Consider the following 15044-nt stretch of genomic DNA (forward strand, 5'->3'; position numbering starts at 1 on the left):
AGGTTCCAGTCTCGGCATCAGCTCAACATCCTGTGATTCTTGGCAAATCACTTAATCTCTGTTGCCTACCATAAATGAATGTGTCCTTAACTGGTGCTCATGAAAAGTGCAGGTGTTAATGATTAAGTGTTGGTGCTGAGCACCAGAAACCACTGGCCCAAATTAAGCACTGGTGGCGCACCAGACTAGTTTAAGTTTTAGTTGTATTGTTTTTTTTCCTTAAAGGTTAATATTTAAAACCTGTTAGTAAGTTTGTTGGCTTCAACTGTTCCACAGCAAGGCTAATTGTGCCTGGCTGCATCCGGATAAGCCATGAGACAGATTTGGTGCAAGTCCCAACCAAACCACATAACTATGCTTTGAAAGCACTTCACATCTAATGGCCACCAATGGCTCTACTTGCATCTGATGAAAGTTAGCCCTAGAGAGATACCAACCGCGTCACCCAGGGGAAGCAAACTGGGCCGCACTCACAGTGCTAGCCAAGTGCAACTCAACTTTCTTGCCCCCTCCCAATCTACAAGGTGAAAACAGTAAGGGCCTCATAAGCCCTGCAGTGGGATTTTGGTGTGGTAATACAGCATAGGGGGACACTACTCATGTATGGTGCAGTATTTCCCAGGAGCACGATTGCTGACTGAATTCTAGGTGTGGTGGTCAGTATGAGGCATAACGAGGAGAATAAGACTTAGAGCACCCAAATACGGCACTCGTTGCTACTTCCTGACCTTTTACCCATGAAAATGTTGCCAGTTTTTTCATGGTGCAATTTGCATGCTGAAAGCAAATTTTGAAATGCAAAGTTGAGATACTATTTGCTTTGCACTAATTTGCATCACAGGGGCAACCCCTGGGTGCTACTTGGGCATTCCTGTGTGACCACCCATGGTTTCTGATGATTGGGAAATCAGAAATCTTGGGGAGAGGAGTTGGCCTAACGGCTAGGGCGGTCAACCTCAAATCTAGGGGACCGGGTTCGAGTCTCGGCAAGGCCACGCAATATCCTGTGATTTTGGGTAAATCACAATCTCCCCATGCCTAACGAAAATGAATGTGTCCTCATGTAATGCAACTGGTGCTCGTGTAAACGCTCTGATATCCGATGCCTTCGGGTCAAGTTCGCACTATATAAAACTCCATAAATAAAATAAAATAAAATAAAGCCCGAGCTACTCACATTTGTAGACAGGTCTTTTCACCCCAAATATTATGCATGCTCAAGGCGGGCATAAAGTCGGGGAGATTTTCTTTTTCTTCCTACCTTTTGTTAAGGACTTGTAGGAGGCACTTTTGTAAATATATATCTTTCTGCGATATTTGGGAATCTGTGCAGTGCTTTCCATGACTATCCTTGTAGATACTGGGGCTGTAAATGTACTGGGAATGTAGCTATGTGAAGTGCAGCAGATGCATTGCACCGGGGCTCATCAGTGTGAGGGCCCCCTACTTCAATTAAAGCTGCCTGTTACTACCTTGGTTTCCTTGCTTGCATTAAGTAGTAATATATATATGTTTATTTAGGCCATACTCTGTTAACCTGTAAAATATTATATATCACATTTAACAATAAAAACAGATTAAAGCACATAAAATTGATCTAGCAGTAAAAAAGTACCCACTGTGCAGATTACATCTAAGAAGTGCATATCTTATACGAATCTTACTGCATCAACCCTTGCCTTTATTCCATATTTCACAAGCACAGGTCTCAAAAATTGTCTATTTATTCTTAATAAGTGAAGACAATCCATCCTCCCAATTCAATTTATTATTAAAAGGCATTCCTATATATTTGTATGAGGTTTCTTCAACCTTCATTTTTCCCATATAAGTAAATGATTTACAATGTTTCTCTAATGTCAAAATGTTTTTCCCCACAAATTGATTGTGAGATTGTTGGCCTGAGAGTATTTATTGAATGCAGAGAGTTTGCTTTGCAAGCCAACATTGGTCAAATCCAAAATAATCAAGTCGTCTGCATATAGTAAGAATGGCAAATGTCTCCCTCCCCCATCTTTAGGGAGCACATACTTTGTAGAATCAGGGGGAGATCAGCAAGATAGAGTGCGAACAAGGTGGGTGCTAGTGCATACCTTTGCCTTACACCATTCTTTACTGATATTCTTCGAGATAATGTACCATTTTTTCAAATTCTGTCTTTGCCACTTCCCATGTTGTAATTTCATGAGCATCGCTAAACGATTTCTTGGTATATTCACAGCTTTTAATGTATCTGAAAGGAGTACATGGTTAACTGAGTAGAAGGTGGAATGGAAGTCTACAAAGCACCAGAACAGGCTGATTCGAGTTACAATAGCTTTCTGACCTATGGCCCACAGGCTGTAGCAATAATCAATTGTCGAGTGCACGTCTTTGAACCCTCCTTGCTCCCCTGGCACAAGATCATCACGCTTTATCCAGTCTTTCATATATTGCGATAGTAAATTGCTTGTGTTAAGGCCTTTGAGACCCTTGCTGCACCACCACAAAAGGACAAAGGGGGTCTTGGACTGGGGAGGTGAGGCTGGGAATGCAGTAACTTTGTTGTCAACGCCCCTCCCCCCCCTTGTTATTCTGTAATTGGGTTGGGGTCCAACCAGGACAGCCACGGCGGTATTTGTACTCGGTAATATTTCATGCTTAAGGGAAACTCAGGTAGTCACCATTCCACAACAGACCAATGTGAAAAAGGAGATCAAGTGCTTCTGGGGTGAGTGGGTGGTTTTTTGGGATGTCCAGTTAGGACTACTTATGCATACTTGCAGAAGCGTCCGAGGGTGGCATCAGCTTCACTATTAGTCCCTGCTACAGGTGTTTCCTTGAAATAAATACCAGTTTGCCCATGTTATGCACAAATTCTTTGTAGCAGTGGACATCCAGGACACCTTCTGCACACATTCCTTGAGGATAGGTGCAGCAGCGTCTGCAATGGGAGCAGGCCTTAACACAGAAGCAGTTAAGATTGGCAGGAGGAAGTCGGAATGCTGCAAACGTTGTGTGCGGCTCACTATGTCATAGGCACAGGAGCTTCTCCCTGGCCTACTGAAGTAACAATTATTTTTTCCTTCCTGTTTATTTTGCATTAGGGCACTTGGCTACTGCTAGTGTGTAGGTCATTAGTCTTACCTTCTTGTGGCATGCACAGTTAACATTCAGCCAAAGTTGTTTCTCCAAGCGGACAGCAGATGCAGGTCTTCAATTTCACAGGGGCGGTAGGGGCGGTCTTCGTCTGGAAGGTTTACGCGGGGTCGTCAAGAAGGTTGCAACCTGGGGCTATCGCTCCTGGCACCCATCATTCTGCGGATCGGCGGTAATGATGTGGCGACAGGGGGCAGAAGGACCCTGTTCAAGGATCTGCTGGTGGGAATCGCCTGGGTTGACTAAGGGATTCCATATTTAACCACAGCATGATTTCACGGGGACGAGGTCCATTTGTCTGCCCAGGGTAACAAGCTCTTTGTGAAAAGTTGGTTGCTTTCTTTTGTGATGCAACATTTTCTCACGTTGCTAGGTGGTCATATTTGGGGGAGACATGGTTGGTTGGGGAACCAACCATTCCTGTGGCGGTTAAGGAGTCATGTTTTGACCACGAAACGGGTTGCCGACGTGGGGCATCACAGATCTAAGTGCAGGTGGATTCAAGAGGTTGTTGGTTTTTGAATACCCCGGGGCAGGGGTGACACGGTCATTGATGAAGGGCTGGGGGCATCTGTTACCGCAATTGTCCCTGGCCCTAGGGGGTACCCCGTGAAACGCCCCGTGGGAGTGGGGAGGTTGGTGGCTGTGTCAGGGGACCAAGGTATGGTCCGGTTACCCAGGCTCATCCCCCCGATTGGGTGCCAGGGGGTGTCCCTTTAATGGGTTGCTCTGGCATCATTCTTTTGGGGGGGCCAGCTGCCTTGATAGCCCTAGCTCCCTCTATCTTGAGGGAGTGGAGAGTTCGCCTTCTAAATGATGCCATTAGGAACCGAGAGGTGGTCAGTCATGACTCCTAAGGGAGTGTGAGAATATGCAAGCACGAGATCAGATGTACTAGTAAAAGGTTTGCTGTATTAAACTGTATGAATTTTTTGTAAATATATGAAAATGTTATGCAATATGAAGAGAACTGTTGAATTTTAATGTCGTGTTTATGGAGTGTAATAAAAACAGCCAGAGAATGGGTACATTCTCAAGACGCAAATCTGGTTGTCTGTTGTGGTTTCATATGAAGTGTGCAGCTGTAATGTTGTTCTGGTATGGGAGGGCAATTTTCCATCTTTCATCTTCAGCACACCAGTCTTGTGATGGTCCCTCACCTGTGGACAAAGGGGCCATAGCCCCCCTCGCAGGCCCCGGAGACAGGTGCGGGCCGGTATGGACCGGTTGATGGCGGCGGCCCAATGGTGGCGGCAGGTTTAAATCTTCGGGTGTTGGTTTCCTGCGCCTGGCAGCGATTGGTTACCTGGGGGGGGGGGGGCAGCAGGGCTGCCTGGGCGGCTTGCAGGGGCGGCAGGACAGCTTAAAAGGCTGTAGATCAGCCTGATGAGCACCTTGCTGCCTGCCTGCCTGCCCCTGAGGATTCCCGGTGCACGCTGCCCCCACCGCGAGAGAGACTTCGTTTACCCACCCTCCCATCCCTTTAGCTTCTACATATAGTTGGGAGGCAGTTTAAGAGTCATGTTTTGACCACAAAACGGGTTGCCAATGTGAGGAATCACAGGTCTAAGTGCAGGCAGATTCAAGAGGCTGTTGCTTTTTAATACCCCGGGGCAGGGGTGACACGGTCATTGGTGAAGGGCTGGGGGCATCTGTTACAGTAATTGTCCCTGGCCCTAGGGGCTACCCTGTGATACGCCCCGTGGGATTGGGGGGGATTGTGGCTGCGCCAGGGGACCAAGGTATGGTCCGGTTGCCCAGGTTCATCCCCCCGATTGGGTGCCAGGGGGTGTCCCTTTAATGGGTTGCTCTGGCATTATTCTTTTGGGGGGGCCAGCTGCCTTGATAGCCCTAGCTCCCTCTATCTTGAGGGAGTGGAGAGTTCGCCTTCTAAACGATGCCATTAGGAACCGAGAGGTGGTCAGTCATGACTCCTAAGGGAGTGTGAGAATAAGCGAGCAGGAGATCAGATGTACTAATAAAAAGTTTGTTGTATTAAACTGTATGAATTTTTTGTAAATATATGAAAATGTTATTCAATATGAAGAGAACTGTTGAATTTTAATGTCGTGTTTATGGAGTGTAATAAATACGGCCAGAGAATGGGTACATTCTCAAAACGCAATCTGGTTGTCTGCTGTGGTTTCATATGATGTGTGCAGCTGTAATGTTGTTCTGGTATGGGGAGGGCAATTCTCGGTCTTCCACCTTCAGCACACCGGTCTCTTGAAGGTCCCTCACCTGTGCACATGAATTGTTTTCAAATAGGGCTTACTACCACGGATACATTAGTGGTAGAACTATTTTCCGACAGTTAAATCGTTTGAGGTGGGGTGGTGATTGGACTATATGGAGATCTGCCTAGGATCAATCAGCTTGGCCAAGTAGAGGAGTTGTGATTAAAACCTGTGTCCATTAACTCAGCAAGTGCTCACCAGACTTTCTAGGAAATCATTCCTGGTGAACGGCATCACTGGAGTCCTGTGGGGATAACGGATGGTGCATCTTGACCTGTCCGCTAAAATGAATCTCGGATGCTGCTGTATGGGAAGTAGCAGCCCGTCATGCATTTTGTCCAATCGTAACTGTCCTTTCAATGTGCCCCCAGTTGGGAGATAAAGCGATGAAGCCATTTGCTTCCTGCCCTCTTCTGTGACGCCGCTGCTACTGTGAGTTGTTCCCTGTTCATGGCTAGGGCTCTGGAGTTCCCTACCTTCTTGTAGGCCCTTTCTTTCTCCGGTTATAAATTTCACCTTGCTCTGGGCCTCCAAATGCTACTGTGGTAAAAGCTTCTGAGTGCGCTGAGTGCTGCTGGCTTCCGCAGTTTCTGCAGGGACAATCCATATACTCTACTGTCACAACCACTAGGCCAGGGCAAGACTGCCGCCTGAGGCTGCTGTGAGTGTGGTGAGTTGACATTTGACTTGAGAGGGGACATGCATGGGTTTTTGGGCTGAGTGTCCAGGCAGTCCCACCCATCACTTGGATACCTCAAATTTCCATTAGGTGAGTGGACTAGATGGATAGACATTCAACCGCATATTTTTGCTTGGAATGCTGGTATAATTTGCCACACTATATAATATGTCTTGGAAAACACTTTCACTGGCTGCTAGGGTGACGGTATACCTAGATCACAGCATTCCACCTGCAGTTGCAGCAAACCTGAAATGTCACCACATGATTTGAATTTCTGTGTCTCTGTATCCTAAGCAGTAAAGTTATGTATGTTTACTTCTCCACTGCTTTTCCCCAACCTGCATGCTCCATGTGGCCAGTTTCACCACAACCATTCCTCCTTGCCTTAGTGTATACATGCATATATTTATTTTATCATTTTTGATCCCAACTCCCTGCAATATACATTTCTTTGGAAATATTTCCTCCTCCTCCAGTTATCTCATTATGGTTGTTCCTACAATCTGCAATAAATCCTTTTGAAACTCTTTGCCAGGCTGCTCCCCAGACACAGCCTTTGAGTACTGATGCCCCTCACAGCAGAAAAGTCTCCATCCAGGAGCCCCCAAATGATTGGCAAAAGAAGTATGAGATATCAGCACATCCCTGTCATCAGCCCAACATAAGTGCAAATAAGAAAGACAAAGGCTGGGCCCCACCAAAAGGTAGCCCTTCACCTTGCACCATTAGACTCTGCACTACCACCCCTGAAATGTAACAAAGGACAGTGCCTTAGGAAGCCTTATCAGCAGCCCTTTCCTAACAAAGGCTGCTATTAATTTTTTTAGGGAGCTCCTCGCCTCAGTGTCTGGATCTCCATCCACCAGAATGGACGCAATACACTCCCTCTGTCTGTGGAATCTGGCCTCGCCCCCCATCTTGTAGCATGTCTAACAAGAGGCATCCTAAACGGATCACAATGTGCTTATAATTAATACTGGGAGCCAAACCTTGAGGATGAACATCAGGAGACATTTACTCCAGCATTTGCAGAATTTTCTTTCAGTGTTTGCAACCAGCCATTACTTTAACTTCCAACCCCTGAGCTGATCAGCTTTCCTTACTGAAATAGTGATCTAGTGGTAACTTAGCAGTGAGCAGACTGTTCACCTTGCTCTGGCTTCTAATAAAGCATGGGTACACAAACATTTTCCAAGGGCCCACAAGTTTGGTCTGTGATGTGACCGAGGGCCGCATTGATGCCGGGGTGGAGTTTGGGCGTGGGGAGTTAGCGTTAAGGCGGGTGTCGGTGAAGTGAAGCATAATTACATAGCGCTCTGATGCCTCCGGGTCTAGCCAGCGCTATATAAAACTCTTCGAATAAATAAATAAATAATGTGAAACCAGAAAAACCCAGCCCTCCCACTGTTTTAAATAACCCCAGCCTTCCAACTTTTTTAAATTATGTGAGGTTAGGCAATTGTTTTATTTCACTTTCCCCTACTTTTTCTTCATTATCGCCAATAAGACAACCTCAACATAAATGACTCAAGGAAGTGCGTTGTACAAAACCTTCTACTGTGTTTGATTTAATAAACTATAATGTTGTTCATTTATAATAGGATCCCAGGTCACCGAAAGAGTGCACATGACAACTGATTTGCCTCTTTAGTTCACCATTGACATTATTGTCAGGGTAGAGGGAAGAATGAATGTTTATAAATTCACGCTTGAAAACCACCACTTTAAAAATAATACTTGTCAATGCACTGATATAATCTGATAAACTAAGACTCAAAGGTTATGCAGATTAATTAAATACACTTTTTGAATTTTGAAGAGACTGTCATTTTTTAACACTTTTGCTGTATGATGGCTTTAAAAATAAAGATGTTCTTCAAATTGAGCAGGGCAGGACTCCCTAGTTACTTCCGTTCTTTAACACAAATTAACATTCAAATAAATGTTTTCCCATTTATTAAGCATCTTTTTATTGCTAGTGCTGTGATGAGTAAACAGCTGCTGTTAGCCAGGTGGCCACGGGAAACATTGTTTGCAACGCACGCGTTACAACGCATGTCATCACAACAAATGTTTTACAACGCGAAATCCATTACAACGCATGTCATTACATCGCATAATCCATTACAACGCATTCCTCAAAGTAACCCCCCAGCGGAGTTAGAATAGTAATTGCGTTGTAATGGATTATGCGTTTTAATGACATGCGTTGTAACGACATGCGTTGTAATGGATTTTTTTATGTAAAAAAATTGTTGTAATGACACGCGTTGTAACACCTGCGTTGTAAAATGTCTTATTCGATGGCCACATGTAAAGGTCAGGAGGGCCACATGCAGCCGCCCTGCTGTACTTTGAGTATCAGTGTACTAAAGTATCTAATATAGAACTATATTTAGATGCAAATAATGTTGTTTCTTTCTAAGTGCTGCATCAAATTACATTGTATCCCTAAAAATGTCCTCTATAGTCTTAAAATCACACATGAAAAACTGATCTTTTCTTATAACTTTTGATGGTCACCTCCCCTCTTTTCTTTCATATGGCTCTCTTCATCCTTTCCTTCCGCTGCACGCCTCTACAACCTTCTCTAGGCCACATGCATGATTATCATAATCTCTATAAATATATCTCTGCAAATTGCCCACAACTTATTTAAAAGATCGCAACTTCTCCTTTTTTGGAACACTACCAAATCTCCTTTAGATCATCTATTAACTGCATCAACACCGGCATGAACTTACATAAACCCCTTACCTCAATAATGGTCACATCTAACTCCTATTACATTAATCTATCATAAGGAAACTGAAGCGAATGCATGAAATGGTTTGCTTGAACATGCAGGAGTAATCCCAATTAATAACAATAAACAAAAACTGTTAGAAATGGGGTCTCTAGTTGGCAGTGGTTTGCACCCTGTCCAAGTAGGGACCCTCACTCTAGTCAGGGTAAGGGAGTCACACATCTAAGATACCCCCTGCTCCCCCCCTTGGTAGCTTGGCACAAGTAGTCATGCTTATCTCAGAAGCAATGTGTAAAGCATTTCTACATACACACATAGTAACACAGTAACAACACTACAAAATGAGTCCACACCAGTTTAGAAAATTAGCCAATATTTACCTGAATAAAACAAGTCCAAAATGACACAAATTCAACATATACAAGTAAAGATATCACTTTTCAAAGGTTAAATAAATTCAATCCATAGAAATCAATGGATGCATTTCTTTTAGCACAAAGTACTTTGGATACGTCAAAACTCAAAGACGATACAAGGCGCAGGGGAGATGAGGCGCTGGAATAACAAAGTGCTGTGTCGGTTCCTTACTCATAAGCAGGGGAGGTGATGAGTCGGTTCTTTACTGGAAGGGGAGGTGATGCATCGCTCTCGGGACACGCGTCCTGAGTTCCTTATTGCTGGGCAACTTCAATGAAGAAATCGTCGCCCAGGGATGATGCATTGAAAATCCAGACATGCGGCGTTGATTCCACAGCCGCAAAGCAAGCACTGTGTTGGAGTTGAAGCAGTGTGTCACAGACTTAGGTGATGTGGTGCTCGAAACTCATTCTGTGGCGGTTCTTCTGATGCGCTGCAATGGAAAGCTGGGGCTTACGATGAAAGCCGTGGTCGATGCGCTGCTCGGCACAATCAGTGTTGCGGGCTCACTGGTAGCATTTGATTTCTAGGCCCTGGGCACATCTGGTGCACTTTATTAGGGACTTACTAGTAAATCAAATATGCCAGTCATGTATAAACCAATAACCAATACAATTTAGACAGACAGCATATGCACTTTAGCACTGGTTAGCAGTGGTAAAGTTCCTAGAGTGCTAAAACCAGCAAACCTTAATCAGAAAAATACGAGAGGCAGGCAAAATTTTGGGAGATAACCCTGCAAAAAGGGACAGGTCCAACAATAACACTGGGATAACCACTAACCTTGGGATCTGGAGCCCTGTGCAGCGTAAGGCACTTTAACACCTTGTCCGGGGTAGTAAGCACTATATAGATGTAAATACACAGGTGTAAAGTAGTTCATGCAGTTCCATGAAAACACTAGAGTGGAACCAAAATGATACATCTAAACAGCAAGTAGCGCTAGATAAGAGGGAGGAGATGTAGCTTAATAGCCAGAACTACTGACCTTGGAACTGCAGAACTAGGATTGAGCCCCAGTTTAGGCTGAGCATTCTGCAATTCTGTGAAATCTCCCTATGCCCCCAAAAACCTAATTGTGTAGTGTAATCTGATTCTCATGTAAAGTGCTCCAATGCCCTTGGCCAAGGTTGTACTATATATATATATGTATATACACACACATACACACACACACATGCACACGCATGCACGCACAAATGCACACACACACTCACACACCCTCACCCACACACACACACAACCCCCCACATACTCCTTGTCTGAACCAAGACAGGACTGACAAAGCCTCAAGCCAATGGCTGAAGGAGGCTTTTTGAAGAATGCATATGGTTGAAGGGACAGCCCTCAAACTCCTTCTATGTATTTTATAAGCAATAGTGTTTTTTAAGATTTTAAATGAATAACCTTGACATAAAAAAACAAGCAAGGCCTTCTTCCCTTTGCTCATAGGGGCAGCAAGAGTGCTATGGACCCTAATCCAAACAATCAACCCCCCTCCGCATCTGGACAGTCAAAGTTAATAAATCGTACATATTAAAGAGAGCAATATGTGATCACTATAATTGGGGTGGAGTAACCCATCCCCTCCTCCTACACCCCCTCCTTCTCCCTGAGCCCCAGTGCCTCTGCACTTGCTTCACTAATGAGGACATTGGAGACATAGGGATGTATGTCGTTACAACGCACACTTTTACAACGCATGCACTTACAACGCATTTTTTACAACGCAACATCCACTACAACGCATTCCATTACATAGCATGACACTACAACGCATGTTTAAAAACTACCTTTACAACGCATTCCATTATATCGCATACTACCTTTACAACTCATACCATTACAACGCATAGTATAGGGGTAAAAATTACTATTCTAACTCCAGGGGGTGCAACAGTAGGGTAAGTGTTGGATTGCGTTGTAATGGTATGCGTTGTAAAGGTAGTATGCGATGTAATGGAATGCGTTGTAAAGGTAGTTTTTAAACATGCGTTGTAGTGTCATGCTATGTATTGGAATGCGTTGTAGTGGATGTTGCGTTGTAAAAATGTCATTGTAAGTGTAGTGCGTTGTAATAGTTTCGTTGTAAAGGTTGTTCACCGAGACATAGTGTCCTAAAGATGTGCCCCATCCATGCTACCAGCCACACACAGGAAATATATTGTGATTGTTGGCCGCTGGGTTTCTTCCTAGTCACTGATTGCATAGCTGTACAATGGTGGCTGAGTGGTAGGAATAACACTGGGAATTTCCTAACAGGTTTGTGATATTCAAGAAGCAACCTGACATGGGAAGGTTATACAATGCAACAGCCTTACTAGAAATTCATGTGAACGTTCCATTTTGGGCTTTCTGTAAATTGCTTGCACACTAACTGATGGCATCAGGTGTCGATTTTGAAAAACAATATTGACAGGCTCCTCTGTTTTGTTTTGTAGTTCTCTGTCCCCTGCTGTGCAAGAACGGTGGAGTCTGCATCAAGAAGGACCAGTGCCTTTGTCCCCCCACCTTCACAGGGAAGTTTTGCCAAATTCCTGTGACATCATCAGAGAGCAGCAGGACCGGAAGGGCACCCGTCTTGAGGACGTCAGACTCTGGCCTGGAACACTCAATGACCAAGACCGTCTACACGCTCCCCCTCTCCAATCACCAGCCGGAGCACACCGGTAAGAACCCTCTGGCAAAAAGAGCAAATGGCTCAAAGCATTCACTGTACAGGCATGGACATACATGCACCAAAATGCCAATGATAGCGGAAGTGATATCACATGCCCTTTGACCTTCACTTTCACCCACACACCTTCTTTCACATACACACGCATTCACACTGATACACACTCCCTCAAGTAAACAAACACTAACCTGCAAGCATGCATACAACATACTTTTAATTTAAAAAAAAAAAATATTACATCAAATGCCAGGGAGGGTCATATTCCAGCTAACTGTACTCCATTTTTAGGTTGAGCCTCGGCAGCGCATGCGCTGCTCTGCGAGGCATGCTGTATTGGAGAATGCACTTGAAGCCCGACCACTCTCCTCCCATATTTGTCATTGACTTGTGTCATTGTCTTTCGTAAATTCTGGCTTCTGATTCGTAAATTGGGTTGTTAGTCCCTCCTTAATGCCACCTCGAATCAGTTCCCCCTAGTAAGAATTGTGAGAACTTTTCCACCTATGAAATGTAAAAGTTTTGTCTGACACAAACTTTGTAAAATTCTAAAGTTTCATAGGAGTAACAAAGCTTTTTCTTTTCCGAATAACAGATATTTATTAACGTATGGATAATGTAATTTAATATGTAATATGTAAAGTAATATGTAAAACATAGGCACAACACAGAAAATGGTGCCGAGATACAACCAAAAACAGTACCATGGCACAGCGCTGAAATCAAAATCACGAGTTTATAGTCCATGTAATCCCGTGACCTTGAGAAACAGTGTCACCAGTAATCTCTGGAATTCTTTTGTCTCAGTTCTTTCCTGTAGACCATATTCCCCAATGGTTTACGGTGTAATCCAGATTGTTGCTGTGCATACTGTTTGCCTTGGTGTTTCAGCAGGCCTGGGTTCAAGAAGGCGACAGCAGTCCTGAGTTCAAGAAGGGGACAGATTAGTGTGTTTAAGCACAGGTACGCCAATAATCTTTCGAATCACAAAACCACATTTCCATTGGGCTTTCAAATCAACATAAATGAAGGTTCCTCCGGCAAAATCAGGTGAAGTTGGGAACCTTCACACATCGTCTTGAAGGGTGATGATTCCCGACTTCGCAGGTTACGGCTAAACTCACCTCCTTAAGGCTAAACTCACCTCCTTCACCATGTTTCGATGTTTGAGGTAATTAAATGTCTCTATCACATCCTTCTAATTGTTCATAACATTTATACCTCACATAATTGGTTTCTGGTGCAAATCTTTCTCTATCTTGGGATCTCATCATGGCTGTCATTAGTCTGGCGTTATCCTTAGGGAACTGTGACTTCAAGTTCTGGACACCGTATTGCGGGTTAGGCACTACCAATAATTTGTAAATCGTTAACCATATTCTTGTGTTAATTAAATTTCAACCTTGCACCCAAACATGTGCCTGCTTCTTAGTGCTGTCACACTAATTGGAATATTTAAGGTCAATGTATTAGTTGTTCCCAGGATCCTTTTCGAGTGCGATTGCCACCATTATCTACCAATTACTTCTTAAGCTTACTACCCCTACTGGGGTATATGACATCAGCCAGGACTCTCCAGCAATCTCTGTCCCGGGCTTGTTTGTCAATCTGACTCCAGGTGTAACCCATCTCCTTGCAGTTAAACTCGAGGCCTCAATCCCCAGTGTTTCTTGGCCTTCCTCTTTTCCTTCTTTCTTGAGGGTTCCAGGTGATGGCTTGCTTGGTTGTGTTTGATGTTGGCTTGTGGAGGGTGTGACCTATCCAGCCCCATTGTCTTTTCATGATGTCTTCATGAGCAGGGAGATGGAAAGTCTGTTGCCATAGGTCGTTGCTGCTGATGGTGTTTCGCCAGCGGATTTGGAGGATTTTCCTCAGACAGGTGTTGATGAAGGTCTGGACTTTCTTGGTGGTGGCCACTGTTGTCCTCCAAGTTTCTGCTCCATACAGAAGGACCAATTTTCTGTTGGTATTAAAAAGCCTGATCTTGGTCTGCAGATTAGGTCCTTGGAGTTCTTGATCTTCTTTCATTGATTGAAAGCAGCCCTTGATTTTCCAATTCTTGCCTTGACGTCGGCGTCTGTGCCGCCCTTCTTGTCTGTGACACTGCCCAGTTAGGTGAAGGCCTCAGCCAGTGCATCTCCTGCAAGAATGACTTTCAGGATCTTGGTATTTCCACTGTGGATGTTGAGGCCAAGTTGTGCTGATGTGGCTGCCACTTTGTTGGTCTTCTCTTGCATCTGCAGATGGGTATGGCAGAGGAGGGCCAGGTTGTCAGCAAAGTCCAGGTCATTGAGCTGCTTCCAAGATGCCCACCCTCACACCTTAATCCTCCAGTTTACTCCAACACACATACATGACTTTACAAACTGGGAACATTGCATCCCAATTGCTAAGTCTCTGAACACTGAGTTTTAGTGAATCCCTTCTTATTTGTTTCACTCACTTCAGATTTTTGTCTTTGTTGAAGATTCAATGATCATCTCCTAAAAATGCAGGTTCCATGACATGTCCATCAACACGGTAGAAGACACTAATAGCGACCTCATTTTAAATTCTTCTCTATGTTAATGAACAAGGCAATGAATAAGACAAGGCCTAACACTGATCCTTGTTACCGCCCCCTTCCCAGAGTGAATTGTGTTGACCAACTTCCTAAGTCTGCTGTGTGTCATTTGCTGCTAATTCTGCTTACAACCCTTCAAATCACACTCAAGCCACTGGGTTGATCACTTATGACTTCTGGATTCTGTTTAATGTGTTCTCACTTCAAAACACTCCGGGGAAGACGAGAGGAGCAATGCAGGTGGACTGAGACTAAAAGTATTAGACTGAATCTAATCTATAAGCTTCATGGAAGAGGCGAAGCTTGAAGCATTTACACTATTTCTGTAGTCCATCTCAAAACCAATGGCCAAGGAGATCAACAAGGAGGAGCCTTGCAAGTGTAAGGATAGAGCTCAATGTTTCTGATGACCTAAATTAAGTATCAGTAATCAATTTTTGGGAGCCAACTACAGGGTACTGGTCAGGTCAGAAGGAAGTACCAATTATAAAAGCTAGATGGAAGAAGAGGTGTGGAGGGTTGGTTGATGTGGCTTAAACAGAGGATTACAACTAGTGGAGGGAGAGGCATGATCAGTATTATACAAG

General features: G+C 44.2%; 1 protein-coding gene across 4 annotated transcripts in view; it reads left to right on the forward strand.

Annotated features, from left to right (window-relative positions):
* The window catches only part of LTBP4 (latent transforming growth factor beta binding protein 4), a 1245426-nt gene that overhangs the window by 737363 nt on the left and 493019 nt on the right, over positions 1 to 15044 (forward strand). For all 4 annotated transcript variants that reach the window (XM_085625396.1, XM_085625398.1, XM_085625397.1 and 1 more), the window contains exon 6: positions 11662 to 11889. In XM_085625396.1, the coding sequence (XP_085481522.1) occupies positions 11662 to 11889 (228 nt within the window). The remainder of the gene's footprint in view (positions 1 to 11661; positions 11890 to 15044) is intronic.

Source organism: Triturus cristatus, chromosome 9, assembly GCF_964204655.1.
Source record: "Triturus cristatus chromosome 9, aTriCri1.1, whole genome shotgun sequence".
In the NCBI taxonomy this organism is placed as follows: domain Eukaryota; kingdom Metazoa; phylum Chordata; class Amphibia; order Caudata; family Salamandridae; genus Triturus; species Triturus cristatus.